This window comes from Saccostrea echinata, unplaced genomic scaffold, assembly GCF_033153115.1.
Source record: "Saccostrea echinata isolate AGI-Se365-2 ecotype Australia unplaced genomic scaffold, CSIRO_AGI_Sech_v1 ptg000025l, whole genome shotgun sequence".
NCBI classification, from domain to species: domain Eukaryota; kingdom Metazoa; phylum Mollusca; class Bivalvia; order Ostreida; family Ostreidae; genus Saccostrea; species Saccostrea echinata.
The window spans coordinates 19660979-19683198 of record NW_026889774.1 but is presented as its reverse complement, the minus strand read 5'-3'; the positions used below and the strand labels follow the sequence as shown (position 1 = coordinate 19683198).

General features: G+C 34.4%; 2 protein-coding genes across 2 annotated transcripts in view; one reads left to right on the top strand and one right to left on the bottom strand.

Annotated features, from left to right (window-relative positions):
- The window catches only part of LOC133192105 (histone-lysine N-methyltransferase 2A-like), a 30611-nt gene extending 9928 nt beyond the window's left edge, over positions 1–20683 (bottom strand). Inside the window, exons 1-31 of the mRNA XM_061327972.1 lie at positions 20505–20683; positions 19081–19192; positions 18602–18730; positions 17550–18266; positions 16817–17386; positions 16541–16702; positions 16300–16455; positions 15748–16074; positions 15246–15438; positions 14636–14683; positions 14366–14505; positions 10541–10836; positions 10218–10322; positions 9551–9661; positions 9185–9322; positions 8836–8928; positions 8578–8698; positions 8289–8402; positions 6468–6655; positions 5095–6159; positions 4832–4945; positions 4662–4735; positions 4292–4437; positions 3798–3904; positions 3545–3685; positions 3259–3417; positions 2912–3032; positions 2619–2697; positions 800–2498; positions 619–694; positions 113–471 (exon numbers count right to left, since the gene is read on the bottom strand). Of these exons, the coding sequence (XP_061183956.1) occupies positions 113–471; positions 619–694; positions 800–2498; positions 2619–2697; positions 2912–3032; positions 3259–3417; positions 3545–3685; positions 3798–3904; positions 4292–4437; positions 4662–4735; positions 4832–4945; positions 5095–6159; positions 6468–6655; positions 8289–8402; positions 8578–8698; positions 8836–8928; positions 9185–9322; positions 9551–9661; positions 10218–10322; positions 10541–10836; positions 14366–14505; positions 14636–14683; positions 15246–15438; positions 15748–16074; positions 16300–16455; positions 16541–16702; positions 16817–17386; positions 17550–18266; positions 18602–18730; positions 19081–19192; positions 20505–20672 (8028 nt within the window). The 5' untranslated portion in view covers positions 20673–20683. The remainder of the gene's footprint in view (positions 1–112; positions 472–618; positions 695–799; positions 2499–2618; positions 2698–2911; positions 3033–3258; positions 3418–3544; positions 3686–3797; positions 3905–4291; positions 4438–4661; positions 4736–4831; positions 4946–5094; positions 6160–6467; positions 6656–8288; positions 8403–8577; positions 8699–8835; positions 8929–9184; positions 9323–9550; positions 9662–10217; positions 10323–10540; positions 10837–14365; positions 14506–14635; positions 14684–15245; positions 15439–15747; positions 16075–16299; positions 16456–16540; positions 16703–16816; positions 17387–17549; positions 18267–18601; positions 18731–19080; positions 19193–20504) is intronic.
- The window catches only part of LOC133192118 (small ribosomal subunit protein uS13), a 105534-nt gene that overhangs the window by 22488 nt on the left and 60826 nt on the right, over positions 1–22220 (top strand). The gene's annotated exons all lie outside the window — the stretch shown is intronic.

Genomic DNA, 22220 nt, shown 5'->3' with positions numbered 1-22220 from the left:
CCATTTTGGAATCTGTTTTATTTTCCTTTTCCTCCAATTTTGAATCTGTTTTATTTTCCTTTGCCTCCATTTTGGAATCTGTTTTATTTTCCTTTGCCTCCATTTTGGAAACTGTTTTATTTTCCTTTGCCTCCATTTTGGTATCTGTTTTATTTTCCTGTTCCTGTAATTGTTTTTGAGCCTCATTCAAAATTTCCTCAAAAGTCGGCTTTCGGGTAGTGAGATGTAGTCTTCTAAGTTCCTGATGTTCTAACATTGACTTGTTCGGTGTTCTGTATCCTATTAGCTGGCCCTCACGGCAATAGACAGGAATTTTTTTATCGCTTTTTGCTGTACCACTGAACACATTTTCTACAGGCCTCTGCTGCTCCGAGTGGAGTAAAGATGGACTTGTTAATGGAGCATTAGCACCTGCTATTAATGACTCATCAGAATTCTGTGTTCCAACTTTGTCAAGATTTTCTGATGGAACTACAAAATATTTTAAACAAAAAATAAAATCCTTTTAAGGAGTTTCCACAACATAATGAGAGACACATGTAGTTCAAAACCCTCAAAATATCAATATTATAACTACTCTACCTTACAAAACATACATGTAAGTAATTCATTAAATACCTTTAGTACTGCACATCTCTTTAGAAATAGGTGCAAGACTAGACACAACTTCTGACTCCTTGGAAATATCAACAGCCTTAAAAAAAAAATATGAACAAGAGTTAAAGAAACATACAATAAAATGAAATATTCACATTTTACAGATTGCACATTTGAATGCTTTGACACACAGTATCCTTACCATTTCTGTTTCCATTTTCTCTGTACTAGCCTCACAGATATCTGTAGGACATGTTTGTGAGTCTGCTTCTGGAACTTTCTCCTCAACTTCTAAAGAACCTGACTCCTCGTTAAATATGCTGGATGTTGAATGTTCCTTAACTTCATGTTCTGAAGTAATGTTTGTACCTTCATCAGCTGTGTCAACATCAGAGAGAGTACTTTGCTTAGATTCAGAGTCCTTGGAGATGTCCATTTGTTTTTGAGTTTCTTTTACTTGGTTTACCAATTCTGTTTTATCACAACCCATTTCCTTAATGGTAGCAGTTGGTAAAATATCAGTTTTCACAAATAATTCTGAATCAAGACCTTTACTATCAGAACACGCAGTAGAATCGATTTGGTTCCCATTTTCAATTGATTCTCTAATATCCATAGCTAATTCCACGTTCATTTCCTCTTTTTCAGAGGTGGAGTCAATTTGCATACCTTCAAGTGCCTCATCCACCACCCTCTCACTGTCAATTGTACACGACAAATCCTGCTGGACTTCCTTTGAAGATGAATCTGCTTCTGCTGTAGAACCTGCTTCTGCTGTAGACACTTCAGTACCTACATCAATTTCAGATTTTTTCTTGTCAACCTCACCACTAGGTTCCTCTGTTGATTCCACTGACATCATGCTTTCATCAGTGGCTTGTTCAGATCTACTTCTCTCTATTGCCTCTGCTATCATCTGCATGTCTTCATCAGAAAGCTCAGAGCAACCCTCTGGAAGAACAACATAGGTTTCATTTGAAAGATCACCATCAGGGATCCCTTCTTCATTAATGGGCTCCAGGCCCCCTTCTGGTCCTTGTGGTGATCCTGCAACATCTGCATTGTTCAGATCAGTCACCTGAGAATTACAATTACTGTCTATAAGAGGTTTCATTGAAGTCACTTCCTTGTTCATAGCCAGTTGTTTTTCTAGGGACATAGTAGGTATTGGAGAAAATGTTCTTTCCTCTGAATTTGCTCTGGAATTAGATCTTGAATTCCCAGCACTCTGATGACCTTCTGATCTAAAAGATGGAGAAAATCGAACAGGTGGTGGAGACAACAGGCGATCCACTGACCTTGATCTCTGTCTCTGAGTGAAGCCTTTGGCCTTGTCTGTCTTCCCAACTGCTGCCATATTTAATCTATCAGCAATTTTGATCAAAGTTTCAAAATCTTCTTTATCCTGTTTACAAGGCTTTGATGCCTGTTGGAATTTTTCAGGATCCTTTAAGTTCAAGAGCTTAAGAGTATTAGGTGACAGAACACCAAGATTCACACACGAGTCACTTTTTTTCCTCTTTCTCACAATCGGCCATGAGGAACTCAAAGAATCTTTGCTAGTGTCAAAATCAGTAATATTCTGACTGATATTCATGGTGCTATTGAGTATTTCACAGTCACCTGATGAATCTAAGCTCCTGGAAAACCCTGACTCACTGCTGAGGTGACTTATCTCCAGACTCTCTGTCCTTGACCTTTTCTCAGGGAAGAGGTTAATGCCTGGCAGGTTGATCTGAGACAGGGGCACATAATCCGGATGAGTTTCATCATGGATAATAGTGGTGTCTTTAATCACCATAGATGCACCTTTTGGACTGTCTGGTTTTACCTCCACGATCTGACACGTATAGACACATCGCTTTCTGATGTCCTGTGTGCTCCAAAACACCCGAGTACAACTGAAAAAATAAATATGACTTCACTTTCAATCTTTAGTATACATATATTGTATGTATCTACCGTAAACTTTTAATTTTTTTTTTAAACAGGAATCAAATTTTCATGTATTACTCTCTTACCTGAATTCAATTGGAAATAGTAGATCTTTTGTATCAGAGATAGGGGAAAGTCTTCCTAATTCTTCTACTGTACATGAACCTAGGAAAAATGTTCAAGAACAACTGCATTTAGTATTCTCATAAAGACGGTATTTTTGGACATTGATCCTTTGTCACTATAAGAAACATTTCCATACTTAGGAACAGAAGTTCTATTTTAATTAACAGAAGTTCTATTTTAATTATTTTTTTAGTGCTGTCCTCTAAGGCTCTTTTGTTTTCCCATGCAACTAGAGACCATTTAAGAAACACACCAATTATAACACTAATATTGGATGGATCCAAGCCTTTTGACCAGGTTTTCTTGTTGAATTTGAGATCTTCCATAGACACACAAACTCTTCTGTTGACTGCAAATTTCTCCTTCGCAACCAGCTGAAAACAGAGATAATGAATCGTATGTAGCTGGTGCACAACAAAACATTTCAAACCTTGCCTTCAAAAAATCTATTAGTAAACCTTCCCTTTTCACAGACATCTATGTGCATTTTAATCCTACAGTAGACATGTTTATACACATCCTCCCAAAACTTTGTTTGCATGATCACATTTGTAAATGATAATATTTGTGGGTGTTTAAATGATGCCCTTAGATACCCACCTCTCCATCCACCTTCTCTCTGTGCTGCGGACAGAACACCTTCTTGTCCTCCTGGAAGAGACAGAGTTCCTGACGAGCACACATGAAGTGGTAATTGGCTGGGCAGCCTCTCGTACAACACCCCACTGTAGCCCCCGCCCGCTGGCAACTGTCACAGCGCTAAGGGAGAAAAGAAGTTTAATTCAGATGATTTCTGGATTAAGTACTTAGTACATGAATGTATACATTAGAGATGTCTAAATGTCCACATAAATTTTTTTTGTCTTCAGCTGGACTTGACACTTACCATGACTCTCCCCCTTGACAGAGCTGTCTGGACGTTCTGTAATGTCCCATCATGCTCTTCTTCATACACTTCAGCTGACCACAAGGCACAGTTCACATGTACCCAATCATCCTGACCAACATACAGTAGTCGCCCAGCATCCTGTGTAATAGAATTTTTCACCTTCAAAACACTTGTTTTGAATTTTGATTCAAGTTACAGTGTATAATTTCAGTATGATAAACATGAATATATGAGCATTTTTTGATCTTACATTAGGATCAGAATCTCCATAGTGCCAACAAAGAATACATCGTCTAATATCTTCACCCGATTCCTCCAAGTCACATGACAAGACTTTTTCTGCATCTTCATCAACAGCTAAAACAATAATTTGCTATTCAGGTAACTAAAAAAATTTATGTTACAAAATAATAATATGTATATAAATAATCTTTCATCTAGGATTATGTGGAACCAAAATAAAAAGCAAATGTGAAACAATTCACAAATAAGGTTGTTAAACAGAAATTTTTCAAGATTTGTCATTAACTATAATACACGGGACTAAATGAGCTCCCACATTCACCATTCTTCCTTACTTGGGTAAGGTTTATTCAACATACTAAATTTATTGACCAGATAAAGATTTCAAATTTTTTTTCATCCGTAACCTTGGAATTGCCCAAAGGATTCTGGGGAAAAGTCATGGCACATTCTTTTTTTTAATTGTATCAATATTTACAGCACTGCGCTTCAAATACTTACGAAGAGGTATTATTTTCTTGATGGGGGTGTTTCCCACTCTCTTGAATGGTGAGGGTTGTGGGGACCGGTGAAGTTCCTCCCTCTCTAACCACTGGGCATAAGTGTGGTCCTCAAATGGAGGTAATACTGCTTCTGGTAGCATACCCCTACAAACAAAAAGAATATTTACATTCAACAAATTTTGTTTATACTCCCTCCCTCTAACAGAAAAGAAAATTTATTTGGATCAACTTGGAAATTTGGAATGGCATTAAAAAATTAAATAAACAGTTTCTTTGGGCCAAAAAATATTATTTATTCTTCACCCCATACAAATCTAATTCTTTTGCAGAATAGTACATGGGGTCCATTTAGAAAGACCAGTACTTACGGTGGAAAATTCTGGTTTTGATCCCAAATCTGACATGCTTTCACATTGAACCATGGGAAACATTTTTCCATTTGCTGAAAATAATAAGAGAAAATTGCATTCCTTACTGTAATGTTTTCATTAGAACCAAAATTCTCTTTAATATTGATTAGGAGACATTATGAACTTGCCTTCACAAACATGGAGCGCACAGAATTGGTTGCTTTCTTTCTCACCAGTTTCAGCTCATCTGGATCATTTAATGCTAGATTGATGATATGAGCCATGTCCCCACTGAATTCATTCTGTATTTTAGAAATGTTAGATCAATCAAAAATGAAAATATTGTTTTAAAAAAAATTATCACAAAAAAAAAGAGAAAAACTGTTCTCAATCAGTGAAAAATTCATTTGAATGGAAAAAAGGAGCCACCAAAACAGCACAAAAAACTTACCACAGATGAGTACTCCTCATTAATTAGTTTAATTTTTACTGCATTGAAGTCTTTGGGATAAGATCTAATGAATCCTGGTAAGAATCGATTGTCCGTCATAGAACACTTTTTCGGTGTAATCAAACCTTTGGTTGGAGTTGATAACAAGAAAGAGACACTTTTCTCTACAGTTAAATCAACTACTTCATCAGATGTCTTTGCTGAACTTTGTCCTTCACATGAGTTCCTTTGCGAATTTTCCTCAATTTGTTCTTGTTTGATTTCTTTGTCCAGTAAGTTAATACTTTGATCATCACTTGGTAATTTCGGACAGTTTGCAGAATTGTCAGTATCACAGACATTTGAATGAGATTCCATTTTGTCCTCCATTTCAACATCAACAGAAGTTGACTGTTCTCTCTCTTTATTGTCAACAGTACTCACAATAGCCTCACAGTTTTCTTTCTTTGAACCATCCACTTCATCTTTTTCTTCCCCTAAAAGCAAAGTAATTTTTGGAATATTCTCCATAATTCTATCTTCTGCACTTGCATCCACAACATCTCCCAACTTTTGAGCCAGGTCTCCAGAAACTTGAGGAGGGGGAGGCAATTCCTCTATTCCTTCTTCCCCAGCTTCTGGGGATCCAGCTGGAGTGACCCCCCTTGAAACACCAGGTGTCGTCACTGCAGACAGTGTCTCTCCATCAGCTATTGAGATTGTATCACTATCGTTTAAGACCTCGGCCATTTCTACATCAGACTGCTGTTCCCCATCCATGGAGGACTTTGTTTCGTCCAAATCCTCATCCCCTTCAAATCGAATCAAACTGTCGTCCTTGTCATTATCTTCTGATGGCTTCTCGTCTTTTTTGTCCCCGTCCACTAGCTCCACCACAGAAGGCCCTTTCTCAGTGTTTTTTTCTTCAGTTTGCTGTTGTTCGATGGCACCTGCTTTGTTCTTACTTTTAAGTACCTTTTCCAGAGAATTCACAAAGTTTTCAAGGCTTTTCTCCAACTCAATGGTTGTTTTCAATGCACTTCCATATTTCTGTTCATTCAGTTTATCTTCTAGCTCCTTTACTTTCTGTTAACCAAACACAAATTTAATTTTAAGATATTAATGAATGTATTTACAAATTTTTGTCAAATTTGATGAAAAAGCTATAAACAATGTTAAAAAAAAGTTTACCATATTACTGAAACAGTCAAAAACAGATGAAAATATCAAAAGCTGGAAAGATTCTGGTTACAAAAGCTTTCTTTTGTCTGTGGTTAAGAGGAACTCAGAAGTACTTCTTTTCACAATGCACTTTCAGGATTGGTCCTTACTTTTTTTAAGGAAGGGGGGTGGAGCAGCATTTGATATAACAATCTGTCATCAAAGGTACATACCTTCTCATCTATGTGTAGCAGGTGCTGGGCACACTTGGCCTGAGTGACTGTGTTAAAGACAGACTTCAGACCATCCATAAATGAGTCCTTCAGAACTAGTTCCCAGTGCCTGGGTCCTTTGGGGGAACAAATTTTACAGATGTAATGCACATCTTCTGGGAGGACGGACACACGCTCATACATTTCATCTATTGAAGATCAAGTATTATTAGCACATTGTATTTCAATAAAAAACCAGAAGTCTCTGATGAGACTGTAGCTCTACTGGTTGTATTTATAAAGGAAGATAAAAGTAGCACTTGGACTTGAAACTTTGCAACAGCAATAAATAGAATAATGATCCTTGGTTAAGTCTCTTTTTGGCAAGATTTATTATCATATCAGACTAAAACTGTAGGAGGAGTAGCCTTTTAAAACAATTTTACTGAAATTTTGATTTAAGTAACCATGGAAACATCATTCAACAAAATCAAAAAACAATAAAGACAATTATGTATCTCTGTAGTCTACTTGTATGCCACATTATTCTGAAATCAGACAAAAAGTGTAGGAGGAGTAGCGTTTTGAAAGTATTTCAAGAAAATGTCTATTTTTAGTAACCATGGCAACACCATTCATCAAAATCCGAAACTGGTACAGAGAATTATGTATCTTAGTGTAGTTTACTTGTATGCTAAGTAATACTAAAATCAGACCAAAACTGTAGGGGTAGCATTTTGAAGGTATTTCAAGGAAATTTCTATTTTTAGTAACCATGGCAACATCGTTCATCGAAATCAAAAACCGATAAACAGAATTATGTATCTTATTATAGTCTACTTGTGTGCCATGTTATATTGAAATCAGATCAAAACTGTAAGAGGAGTAGCATTTTGAAAGTATTTCACAGAAATTTCTATTTTTAGTAACCATGGCAACACCGTTCATTGAAATCAAAAACCGATACACAGAATTATGTATCTTATTATAGTCTACTTGTGTGCCAAGTTATATTGAAATCAGACCAAAACTGTAGGAGGAGTAGCATTTTGAATGTTTTTCACAGAAATTTCTATTTTTAGTAACCATGGCAACACCGTTCATCGAAATCAAAAACCGATACACAGAATTATGCATCTTTGTATAGCCTACTTGTGTGCCAAGTTATATTGAAATCAGATCAAAACTGTAGGAGGAGTAGCATTTTGAATGTTTTTCACAGAAATTTCTATTTTTAGTAACCATGGCAACACCGTTCATCGAAATCAAAAACCGATACACAGAATTATGCATCTTAGTGTAGTCTACTTGTGTGCCAAGTTATACTGAAATCAGATCAAAACTGTAGGAGGAGTAGCATTTTGAATGTTTTTCACAGAAATTTCTATTTTTAGTAACCATGGCAACATCGTTCATCGAAATCAAAAACCGATACACAGAATTATGCATCTTAGTATAGTCTACTTGTGTGCCAAGTTATACTGAAATCAGATCAAAACTGTAGGAGGAGTAGCATTTTGAATGTTTTTCACAGAAATTTCTATTTTTAGTAACCATGGCAACACCGTTCATCGAAATCAAAAACCGATACACAGAATCATGTATCTTAGTGTAGTCTACTTGTGTGCCAAGTTATATTGAAATCAGACCAAAACTGTAGGAGGAGTAGCATTTTGAAAAATTGTTTACAGACGGACGGACAGACAGACAGACAGACGGACGGACGACGGACACATTACTATCGCATAAGCTCTTCTGGTCTCTGACCAGTAGAGCTAAAAACCAAGTTAACCATGTGATACATGTTAACTAAAATAAACAAGAGGTCATGTGCCAACCTACCCGAGAGTCCTTCACACTTGGCATGGACCCAGCTCTCACATGACACACACTGGACCATCTTACTGTCCCAGTCATCATCTGTGTAGCATTTATGACAAATGGGACAATAATTTCCTGCAATAAAAGAACAGCCTTTTATGCATTTCACCATCCACAGCGAAAAGTCTACAGTACTTCAAAAAACAACATCGAAGTTTCAATGACTCTTTGAAAATACAATTTTATGTTGTGTAAAAATGAAAAGTCAATCATAACAGTCAAGACTTTATAAAATCCAATTGCCAGCTACCTTTGTCCATCAGCTGACCACATTCGTAACACAGCTGAAAGTCATACGTCCATGTTGCTGCGGATCCCGAGCCTGGTGTGGTGGCCCCACAGCTCTTACACTTCACACACTTTGTACAGATCTGGTGAAAAGTTCAAAACAAGTTAAAGGACAAACTTCACAGCTAATCCACAGAAATACTGCAGAAAATTCTTTTCATTAGTAATGTACACAGACTTATTTTCTGTACATTCATGTATTGTATCATAACCTAATTACCCAGATGTTTTTCTTCTTTGAAGGTTTTGTTGGATAGTTTGGGCCCAGGCACTCTGGGTGGTATGTATTCTGACACTTGTCACATTGTAATAGCTGTAATTTAAATAATTATCTGTAAACTCATTTGTTTACTCATTTGTCAATCTGAATAGATAAAAAAAAAACTTTTTATTTATAGGATTATACAACTGCAAAACATTAGAAAATTTAGCATTAATTTATACTCTTGTTATTTTTCAGAATTCTAAACTTAAAATCAATTGCAGAATACACCTGTTCATATATATCCAATTTGAATTCAGTTACATAGTTGATATTATTAATTTGAAAAACAAAATGAAGTACTAACATTGTTTTGGCGGCCACAGACATTACAGAACTGACATCTCTTGCAGCACCAGTTGACAGGATTTATCTCATGAGGTCTTTCTTCCTCTTCCAAGCAGAACTCATGGAATGGTTCACAACACACATTACAGTACAACATCTAAAACACACAATCTTATTGCATTAAATTAATTCAAAGGTCATTGTATCAGCATTGTATACACAAAATATTGAAGTACTTCACAAGATTTTCATCTACATATACAATTCTCATTGCATAGCTCATAATTAAAAGGTTTTAACATTAGTTACAAAAATTTGAAGACAATGTAAGATGTTCATACATTCTACATTGTGTTCAGGTGCAGAATGCTAATATTCATTTTACCTCGTGTTTTCCAGCACTTCCACACAGAAAACAGATGACACGAACACACATGGGACCCGAGATTGTAAGCGAGACTCCACTATACCATACACTGGTCAGCTCGAAGTTCTCCTGTCAAAGAAAGCCACAATCAAATACTGTCAAATCAGTAGGTGGTGTAACTTATGAACATTCAAACTGGACATTGCATGTACATTGTCACACACGTGAATTTGGCTTCAAAAACAATATTTTTTTTTTTTAAGTTTAGGCCAGGTTTAATGTATTTCAATTTGTTTATTTTTGCATATGATTTCTAAGATATTATGCTCAATATAAAATAAACATGTAAAGCATATCCTGAACAAAATTTTCCAACCCATGAAAATCCTCCCGTCCATGCAGTAACATGCATAACAAACTTTGAAAGATCACTTTTTGCAGTCATTACCTCTGCCACATTACTCTACCTTCAATATATTATTTTTTGATATTTTATTTTACATCAATTTTTTATCAAAAAACCCAGAAGAATGAAATAAAAAAAAAAAACATGTACATGTAAAAAAAAAAAACATGTACATGTATGTCCATGAGCTACAAAGTATACATTTTTCTCAATTTTTCGTAATATACAACATCTAAAATATTTAATCTTCAGCTTTTTATATTGGTTTCAACCCAGTACCCTATACTCTGCTTTGATCCGGTGTTGTGCAATGCCCTGAGCTGACCACCCTCCAGCAGTGGTCACGGAGTGCATTATCATGGTGTCTGATTTACCCTCAGATCCCTGTGAACAGATGACAAAATATATCAAACAATCAAAAAGAAGTCATATCAATTTTTACACATACATTTTACAAAAACAACCAAATCATGTGTGAAACATAGCATTTTTTGAAACAACCCACTCCTTTTAAAGATGACTCTCACAGAATTGTGATAATTTTGAATGTATTTATAACATGAGTGGATATGTTCATAAAACAAAAATGGCTGCATCCTTGCCTTAAACTTAGTAATCATTCTCTTGGGTTGAGTAGAATTTTGAGATTTGATGCCTTCTCCAAACGAAGAAGACTGAAATTTTGGAAATGAAACTTGTGGCGCATGTCCAAATTCTTGCCACAGTCGCCTGCTAACATCCTCTGGGGTGAGGACTTCAGAGAAAGGCCTACTTGATTTGTCATTATTGAGTTTATTGGCATTGAGAAGTCTTTTTCCTTGTAATGCCATTCTTTGAATAACACTGAGAGAGGAGTTCCTACTCGATGTTCCTTTTGAAGGATCATTTTGAGATCGTCCTGAAATAGAACAAAAACATTATCATTAATATGCTCAAGTGAAAATGAAAGTAGATTAAAACTATATTTTACAAACTTTTCAATGTTGCACTGCATACCTAAGTAATTGATTTAAATTTTTTTAGCCTTGAATAAAAGCTTAAAACATTTTTAAAACCCCCATTCAACTCCAAATTTCTTGTGTGATATATTTAATTTGGCTCAATTATCCTTTTTAAATTAGAATTACAGTGCTAGGCCTGTTTTTATTCTTTAACTTAAACAAATCATCTACTTGTATTTCAGTTAATAAATCAGTTTCATGACATTAAATCAGATAATTGACTTGGTCTCGGATTTACCATTACCATGCTTGGAACCACCTCTATTAACCCTAGATCGCCTTTCTGGTTTGCTTTCCATAGAATACAACTCACTGTCACAATTTCAAATTTCAATAAAACTAAGGAAAACTATAAGAAAACTCCAAAACACGTAATATTAGTCCCAACAAAAAACTAAAATGTCAACATTTTCTCAAAAATAACATTTCCCTCCACAACATCCATGGAGGCTGCCATTATTGAAGGGAGGCAACTCCTAGAGAAGATTTTTCTATAGCAAGAGTAAATAACTCTGTTCTCTTTATTGCACATCTGGAATAGTGTAAAGAAAAACGAAAACACAGTAACATGTCTCTCAAATTTTATTCCACATACACATTCTGATATCCCTAAGATTGTATTTCCTTGTTTTTCTGTGATTACCATATTTCCTTGATGATCTTGCTATTTTTTCCCCCCGATATTTTCACCTCTGGTGAAACTCCAAACTTTTCTGAATAATCTTGAGAACTGAGAGCATTGGCAAACAACTTAGCAAATAGCAATCTGTTGTAAAGTTTATTTACTGATGGAATATGAAACAAAACTGGGCAGGGTAAAAACTGTTTTTCATGTTTTCTCAATTGTTCAAATATTATTCTGCAAAATTTATGGATATACACAAAGTATCCATAATATGAGATGTACATGTATCTTGGGAAAAAAATCTGATAAGCTGCAACTGTTGTACAATAACAAGTTTCCAATAGGCTGAACTGCAATTGCTGATCCATGGGAAGGCCTCTTTCTGGCTTTTCTTCTTTGTCCATACATTTTGTTAAATTGGGTGCTTCATGAATGATGGCCAACATGAAGATTCAAAATAAAGATTCTATTTTTTTCCTCCATTTTTTTTTTCATAAAGTTTATTCTGTTGATACAGACTCTCGAGTTATCTAAATTTAGACAAATAAATAACCTTCTTCCTTTGAGATAGATCCTTCAATCTAATTAAAAATTATGTTCTGAATCCTCTACACTTCTCAAACATCTAACAACATCCCATACCGAGTCAGGTCAGGCCATCTTTAAAAAATTGGTTGGCCTCTCCCAACCCACTGCCTAATAATGGTCCCACTCAAAACTATTTTAAACTTCAGGAAGCAATTATTTTTTTATGCATTCTAGAAAAAAAAAAATTGAAAATTCGGCATTGATATCGAAATTTTCTAGGAAAAAAATTTCCAACCTACCTACTGTCCCAGTTTTTTCATCCTGGGTTGGGAGAGGGCAAGAGAACATTATTTTAAAGTTGGCCTCAGTTTAACCTTTAAATTATGAATAAACATGAAATTTTGGCCAATCAGATTCAAGCTTCTGTATACGGTTTTAAAAATGGTTCCACAGCTACATCTTAACCTAGTGATGCTCAGTAGCCTGTCTTACGTTGCTTGAATTTAAATGTGGAATAAACTGAATGCATAATCCACCCATCTGCCATTTTTCCTAAAGAAACTGGGGGAATAAGCCGAGTCATATGCCTACATGATGATCGATAAAAAATCAGTAAATTCATTTTTAAAAAATATCACTTTTTGTTGAATTAATGTAATGCTTATTACCATTTGCATACAAATTTGACAAAACCTGAATACTGTAACAGCGAAAATGATTCTGATTAACACAAAAAAATGGCAACACGCTCAATTTTCACAAAAACTGACATAAATTGGATGATATAACTACATTTTTTAAATAGAGTGGGTCATCGTACCATTTTTTTGAGAACGATTAATGAAAGGCAATGGAAAGATGTTGCTTTTTACATTTGCAAAAATTTGGTACGAAGACCCACTCTACATAAAAAATTAAGTTAACTTACTTAAATTTTCACTGCGGTCTTAAAAATTTCTAAGTCCAAATATGCTTGCTAAATATAGAGAGCTGTATGCTATTTAAATGGGTATGTATGTGTGACTCCGTGGTATAGTGGTTAGCGAGGAGCTCTTTAAAGGGACGTTTATTGAGGAAAGTGTTCGAGTCATGCTTTTTTATTTTTTTGGGGGGGGGGGGGGGTTAATTTTTTTTACTTTATAAAAAATTTCTATAGGAATAACATATTTTTCACTGGAAATAATATATATATATATATATATATATATATATATATATATATATATATATATATATATATATATATATATATATAAATATAATTATATACATGTATATATATATATGTAGTTATGAACTCACTTACAGTAAATTATTTAAAATGCCGGATAAAAATTATACATGTAATAGATATTTGAATACTTTTATTCCCGTTTTAATTTATTTTTATACAAGCGCTTCTAGATCACCACTATCATTATATACAATGTTAACATTTTTATAATATCTCCACAATAAGTGTTAACACTCAATATGCAGATTAATTAATAGAAGTCCCTACCCATGTTAGACACTTGTGACAGTAAATGAAAGTCAACTGTTTAGCTTGTTTAGAATATAAATATCATTTTGAGAACTACTGTAAACATTAAAATGCTTAAGTAAATTTGAACAATTGAGAGATTTTTACCAATAAATGTTCTTGCATAGCCGAAAAATGGGCATGGGCACATGGCTCGTCTTATTCCCCCGGATTCTTTAAATGAAAACCAAAATGTACAAACTATACAAGATATCCCACACATTACATACATACACGGCCTTTGCCATAGTTTTGTTTACTACTTCTAAGGCATTTATGTTTGGCTGTGAAAAAAACAAAACAAAAACATCCTAACTACAAACAAAAATTTTGGAGCAGCAGTTTCATTGAATAATCAAAAGGTGGCTCTATTGTGACCCCGAATGGGATGTTGTTAGATGTTTGAGAAGCAGTAATGGATTAGGAACATCTAATTTTAATATATTGATCCCTCTCTCAATTCAGGTGAGATGCAGTGCAATGTGTTGAACACAACTTTAAAAGGATGCCTTACTTGATTAAAAATGTACACATTTTGCAGTGCAGTGTTAACTATTTGCTTTCTTTGAACATTCCATTTCCTCTGTAAGGAGTAAACACCTTACTTATTCAACTTACTTAAACAATGGATGTTACACATGTATACGTTTTTCTTCCTTAGCTTCCACCTGTGTCTTCCCAATCAGTTAACATCCATTAGAGATTTATATGAATTGTTATTTCCCCACCTACCAGTATGTACAATACTGACCTTGCTGTACAGGGCCCGGTGAGGAGGTATCCTTACAAGGACTAGATGCTGACCCTTCACTTTGATTGTCAGAGTCCCTGGGCCTCATCAGAGTACCAGGGGCCAAGCGGCTATAGCGAGGGTATTTACAGCGTCTTTTTCTGTGAAAAATAATTTGATTTTCATTCGTACCAGATTCTACAATACCTTTCGGAACAAAATTGCATTTAAAATAAAACTTGACGGTAAAAATAGGAAGGAAAAAAACTTGAATACAAAAGGCGTTTTTACATGCATGCCTGCTTCATGACTCCTCTCCCTCCAAACTTTGGCTTATCGCTGCATAAAAACAGAGAAATAGTCAGAGTATGATCTGATAAAACAACATTATCACCACACAAATAAAATTCCATTTAACAAAATAACAGCACTTTACAGTTATTTGAAATATTGTGTGTTTGCTTTTAAGAATGTGATAGATAGAAATCTGCAACTACTTTGGGGTATGTCACCATCTCCCAGTATCATTCGGATTAAAATAAATGCTTAATACATGTACATGTATATGCAACATTTACTCTGTAAATGTATTTTTTTTTTATAATCACTGAAATTCATTAACTGCATTTTGCCTATGAAGGATGTCTTATTCTCAAAATACTTTCAATTACAAGTATAGCATGGGAAACTTGCAGATGTATTCAGATAGGACAGAAAAGCAGAATAATACTAGAATAAGAAAACTAGTTTTTGATGAAAGAGTCTAGTTCCTAGCACACTCACTTTACTATGTGAAATGATTTTTATTGTCATTGGTCCTTAAAAGGCCAAATGCAGTTCTGAAAGCCCAGGTGCCCATCTGCCCATAAACAATGGAAGAGGGTGACTGAAATTTACATACAGACAATAATTGCAAACACCACAATCTTCCGAGGTACAGCCCTCACATTTCTTGCAGCGGATCTTCCGTTTTCCGTAGCGACCCCCTCGGTAGACTTTTAAAGGGGAACGCACTGGTGTCTTCTTGACAGACTGAAAGTTGTCCTCTGATTGTTGTATGATGTCCTCCAGTGGCAATTCATCATCTGACAATTCTGTTTGAAGAAAAATAATGAGTATAATTCAGAGCACATATTCCATGTACAGTAAAACACACTTATAAAAAATCGCCAGGAATGGATGATTTTGCTTCATTATAAGCATAATTTGCTATATCCATTAAGTTCACTATATATTTTAAAGTCACAAAGAATAAAAATCACTTTGCTGTAAGCATCAATTCATTATGAGTATGTTCGCTATAAGGGTATTTTTGTGTATATCACAACAAAGTGAGGATATCACAGGAAAGCTAATCAACATTCTAGAGAGAGAAAAAAAAATTTGATCTTAAGAAATCCTACCTTTCTTGTCTTCCTGATCCTTCTTCCATAATTTGACTTTTTCCCCACTTGGCAATGCACTAAGTGTAATCTCTGGAGATTTAGGAAATTTGGCAACAGGTTTCCCCAGAACCACTGCTGCCTTTCGACACACATGCTTGATTCTCGGTCCTCTGCCATCAGATTTGGGGGAGTCATCTGTTTCTGGGGAGCTGGTTGTTGTGGTGACTGGAGGGGAGGAAGCAGCCATGGGGGACAACAATGAGGATGGAGATTTCAGAGAACCAAATGGTGAACTCATTGGTGCACTTGTACCCGGAGAGGCAGATGAGACAGTAATTTGAGGAACTGAAGTAAAAAATGAATATTTAAAATTGAAGCATATGAAATCCATTTAAATTTGGTTTGTCCTGACTCAATTTCTTCTTATTATTATTATAAACATGTACTTCCTGATCACTTCTGTAGAGTACAATTATTTTGATCTGAATTCACTACCATATTGTAACTATCAAGTCAAAATCAAGCTTCATGGTAATCTGGATTGAGCTGTTACAATATAATACTACTTACTTGTAACATGAATCTCCTTTGTAAGGTCATTGGACCCTGCAATTTGGTCACTGCTGGTTTGTGCTTTTCTGTCTCCCAAATTGAAGAATTTCAGACATTTGTTGTAACGACAATCTTCGCAGTATGGTTTCTCCTTATAATAAATCTTACATGATCCTGCATAATGAAAAAAGGAAACTTAAATCTGGCAATCTTTTGGAACACAGACAAATACTTTAAGTGGCAGATTACTGATACATACGTGTTGTACATGTCAAAGCTTGGTTCTGATTTATTTTTTCCGTGTGAATTTGGAAAAACCTCCGACAACTCTCACAGGTTATAACACCACTTCTCTTTCTTGGAGCAGCCATCCCTCTGTCACAAATGCAGCAGTGGAACACTTTATTAACAGAACCATCATCTGCAAGAATTTTGTTTAAGAATATTACTCAAGAAATTAATTTCAGATTTTATGCATGTTTGCTAAATTCATTCCTCTATATGTGCACCATGTTACCTTTCACCCATAACATACCCCCAACATCCTGCTCCAACCTAACCCCTGAAGCAGTGGATACCAATTTATTTTTGTGACTCTCTTGAATTTTCTGTAATTTGGCTTCCATTTTTAATTCCTTTTTCAATGTTCGGGCCAAATCAGCTTTAGATCTATTTAATGCTGCGCGATTCAGCTGAAATTTTGCTTTACGTAAAATGTTGTGCCCTCGCATACGTTTCACAAGGGCTTCTCGCTCTAGTTTCTCCAAACGCTCTCGTTCAGAAATGGATGAAAATGGTGCCACTCCAAACTTTGGTGGTGCCATAATTGGTATTGTAGGTAACTTGGGTGTTAATGTAGCACCTAATTTGGAAGGAGACAAAAACAACTTTTTGCCCTCATGTGCGTAGTCTTGTTCCTTCTGTTTCACTTTCTCTTGTTCAAGGATTTTGCGGGCTTCTAACTTCTTCTCTAAAGACCTTTCTTTGAATTTTTTATACGAGGAATCAGACATTTTCATTCGAACCTTCAAGCTTGGCTTTCTGGCTCGCTTCCCTTCCACGATCAGCGGCTGATCGTACAAAGGTGACGGGAATCCACCGATTCCTTTATAAAACATGTATAAAAGATTTTCATCCACAACATTTAACAGCATGCAAGAAGAAAGGGTTTAAAAGATGAAGAAGTAATGAACAAATCTTTTAAACATAACAGTAAAGAAACATTAGTATTAAATTCAAATTACTCTTCAATTGAAAAAAAATTTTACCTGTCAAAGCCTCAAACTTTGGCTTCACAATTCCAGAGGGAGATAAACTGGATATTGGTAAAGATGGCAGTTTTTCGGTTTCAATCTGCAGTTTGGTTGACGCATTAGCAAATAAACCAGTTTCAGGTAGTAATTTCGGTTCCACTACTGCTGGTTTCAGTGACTGGTCCGTTTTCAGTGCTGGACGCTTTGCAAAAGATTTTCCAAGATTTTCACTGTCTTCCTCAATAAATCTTTTGTTTGGAATGATCACACGAGATGACCTAGAACTCAGAACTGGCAAAACAAACTGTTTCCTGGCGGAAACCTTCTTCTTGGTCTGCTCTGGAGATACTTTATCTTTTTTACAGGTCTTTGCTTTCTGTAATAACTGCTTAGCCTTTCCTACAGCTGAAAACTTGTCTTTTTCTTTCACTTTCTTTTTCCCTTTCTCAGAGGCCCCCATTTCTTCTTTTTCATCAACTTTTAAAGGTTTATCATAGTCATCAGAATTTGATTCATCAGATTTCGAGGGCCGACCTTTCTTGTTACCGATTTTCCTCACTTTTCCATGAGGATCTAATCGTATTTTGAATTTCTTTGGTGCTTTTTCTTGGCTCGTTTCTGTAGATTTTCTGTTCTTCTGCCATTTCTTCATCTCTTTGTGAACCTCACTTCTTGCAGATGCTGAGTCTTTTGCTTTTTTGATAATGTATGACTTTGATGGTGTTGCAAGACCTTGAGAAAATGTTATTTCATTTTCATCACTTATCACATATGAAAAATCATGTATGAAAAAATAAATCACGAACAAAAATAAGTATTCAGAACACTACTTTTAAAACCTTATTTTTTTCAGTAAATATTTGGAAAATTCTGATAATCTGTGACAAATTTAATATGTCATTTTTAAACTAGGGAGACATTTTTAAAGATATAATCTTGACAAGTTTCTACTAGTGTACCAATTTACTGATTGGTTGATTTTTGGTAGCAATTTAAGGGAAAAAAAATTCTTGACAGACCCTAAAAATATGGTGAATGAAATTGTTCAAGCATTGAATCAATCCTACCTTGATTTATCATCTCTTTGTAAGACTTTCTGATGAGTGTAGACTTCCGATTTCGTGTGCATTCTGCCGAGGGTAGATTTTCCAAGCTTTCTCTTCTTTTTGACAACCTTGTGCCAAATTTGGGTGAAACTAAATGAGAAATGTTTGTTTCATTATTTTTTCAAATTCATACCTTTCAAAAAATAAATACATGTTAATGAAGCCACTACCACCCTCATCCCATAGCCACTTTCTTATAATAAGAAATAACTGTACAAAATTAACTATTTTACAATTATTAAAATATAATCATACAAAAGTTATCCACAATTCATTCTGTGTGAAAGACAACACTTAAATAAAATTTGACCTTCTACCTGACAGGGCTTGTTTACCACTGGCATGAACATGACATACATAACACATGCATCATATTCATTTTGTAAACATCATTACTTATCACAATAAATTCATTGACAAATAATAATTTACTATTGTACCTGGTGAGCTAATATCACCCTCATCATCTCTCTTATATTTGGCCAACTCCTTTTGTAATTTTTTTTCGGAAAGTCGAACTTCCTCTTTGGTGAACCCCTCAAATTCATCATCCTTTAAAAATCATAAAAAACACATCATTTAATGTACTACAGATCATTTGATATTCTGACATTTTCCTTATATCTACATACTCCATTTTCAAGTTCTTTGAATGCAGCTAGTACATCAAATAAGTTGTGCAATCCATAATGATAAAACTGTTGGTGCATCATAGTGAAATTTTAAACAATTTTTCTTATTTTTATTTTTAATACCATTTAACTCTATTTAATTGGTCATAGCAACATTATTAATGAGTTACTATAAAAATATTGCAAAATATTGAGAATTTAGGATCATTTGTGTGATATTTTTGCTGATATTTGCAATGATTCTGAGCTGATTTAAAATATCCAACATTATATGGACAATCAAGATTTGTAACCCCTTTAAAACAAAAAAAAAGGAAAGAAAAAAAATGAAACATATATTCACAGCAAGTTAATTTGTGTAAAGATGACATCATCTCAATTCACTCTTCATGTAATTTTCAAAGTGTACACATCTTGACACATATGCAATATTCTTATTTCAGTATGCCGTACAAGTGATATTTGTAGCAAGACACAAATTTAGGGATTTAGTCAATAAAAATCAGTACATTACTTTAGTGAATTGTAATTTTAATGATTTGACAATATCTTGCAAGATAACACCTACCTCCTTAGTGCAGAATGAATTGTTGTCAATATGCAATTTTAGTGATCTGAACACCCTCACTAATAATGCCAAAAACTAAACCCTGATAAAAACTCTGCTTATATTTTATGCTCTTATTAGTCCTGTTTTGATAAATATCACTTGTTTTTGAATAAACAACATATAAATACATATATTTGAAGACTCCATACTTAGACAAAGCTTTGTCTTTTTATTTAGTCTCTGGGCTAAGAATAAATATGATAAAATGTTGCAGGTTTAAGCCTCAATGTATATTTCAAATCCTGGTAAGCATAATAAACAATATTGACGTCGTAATTTTGAAATTTTGTTGTCAACAAAAATCCAAGAATAAAAGAATTATAATTATAAATCAAAAAATACGAAATATAGGACAACGAATTCAAATGAAATCTACACGGAAATATTGCAACAAGCTAAAGGGGGGTCATGAAAATATACAGATTTATCCTTAAATATTGGATGATATATTTATTTACTGAATTCTTTTGATAAGAAAAGTTTTAAAATTGTTCAGAATCTATATAACAACGCAAAAATAATTTCATTAAACGCAAACAGAGTGGAATAGTAAGGCCATCATCGAAGAAAACGATCGATGGCGGCCATCTTGAGTGGACGCAGGGCAAAACTTGGGAATTACCTCATCCGAATCACCAACAAGTTCTCTAAACAATCGCAATCCACGGTGAATGTTTGCTACAAATAATGTTAGGGGATCATTGGTATTTCTGGCCTCATCAGCACCATAGCGCACTCCCAGTCGATCGAATCTACATCCAGGACGGCCTGGAAATCGTAAACGCGCCATGTTGATTTCATATAAAGGTGGCGCTGTTGGTTCTATTATTAGATACAAACAAGAATAGCCCACCCGCTGCAACTCGGATAAAATACTTATACGTAATAATATCATTTTATTGATATATAAAATGAATGTTACCATGCATGCTAAAATTAGCTGTTTATGGTTTTTATTTGTCTTATTCTAAATCAGTACAAACGAAACATTTACCCGCCAAAATGATAACGCGGGGATTTCAAACGTATGATGTGAGAAGATAAATTAGTTTAGGTACACCGATTAATGGTTGATTAAATATATAACTCACGTACGAATATTAATCATTTTTACTGACAAAAAGCGCTATGTGACTCAATTTAAATTGTATATTGTCTCGATGCCAACTCCCCATCAATACTTTTCATATATACAATGTAATATCACTAGTTTTCTATTAAAAGCAGTGCCGGAGAGGGTTGATTCAATATACATCATGTATCAAATTTACTATAAAATACTCCTTTTACCCCTCAACAATATCACCGACCGTGGAATACCTTACCTTTTAAAATGCAGAAGCTTGATAGTGTTCGATTTAAAAAAAAATACTTTATTCCCGTAAAACGGGAGTCTCTCCCAAAACATTTTTCTTAATGGTGATATACATAGGAAGATGAATTCACAGGAATGAGGCTGTCGAACACAATCTCCTTGGATCAGATCTTATTAAGATTAGACTTTCAGATGAGGAGTGAGAACAAAAGATCGATTCTGATGAGAAAACTAATTTCAATTAGTTTGGGGGGGGGATGGGGGAGGAAGGGGTCAAGAGCTCAAAAAGTTTTTATTGTCCGACATCGACAATTACAGAAAAATGCATGTTGTGCACGACGAGACTTTATGCTATTTGATACAATATATTTGAAAGATTCATTTACAGATAAACAAAAGAAATATGTTATCTATAGTGTTGTAAATACTAGTATTATATTAGCACTTTTAAAAACATCTTTATTATTATTATCAACTTTTTATTTATTGAGAAAAAACATGTGGCGCAAGTCATACATACAGTATACAAATATAGTCACATAGATTTTACGTATGAAGTTACAAATATTTCTTGTTGACATGTATTGTTAAAAAGTGCACAATATAATTATATTCACTTTGTAGTTGTTTATATAGAGGACATACAAATAAAAAATTATGTCCATTTTCAACAACAGTATTTCAGTTAATACAATATCTTTCATCTCTTGGTATAATTGGATTACAATATCTGCCAACCTTTATCTGTAATTTGTGGGCACTTATTCTTAACCGAGTCAAAAAAAAAAAAATAATAATAATAAAAAATAAAAAAAAGAACGAAGCTTCATGGAAATGGAAAAATTTCAGTATGTTTGAATTTCAAGCTTGTTTAGATTTTGTGGACGTATTAACTGGCTGTAGAATAACAATTTCCCATTACCCTTTTCTTTGATATTTCTAATGTCCCTGAAAACTATATTCTCAAAAATACTTTTTCAAATTATTTTCAAAACCATTTATAGATAATGTATTACCATTTGA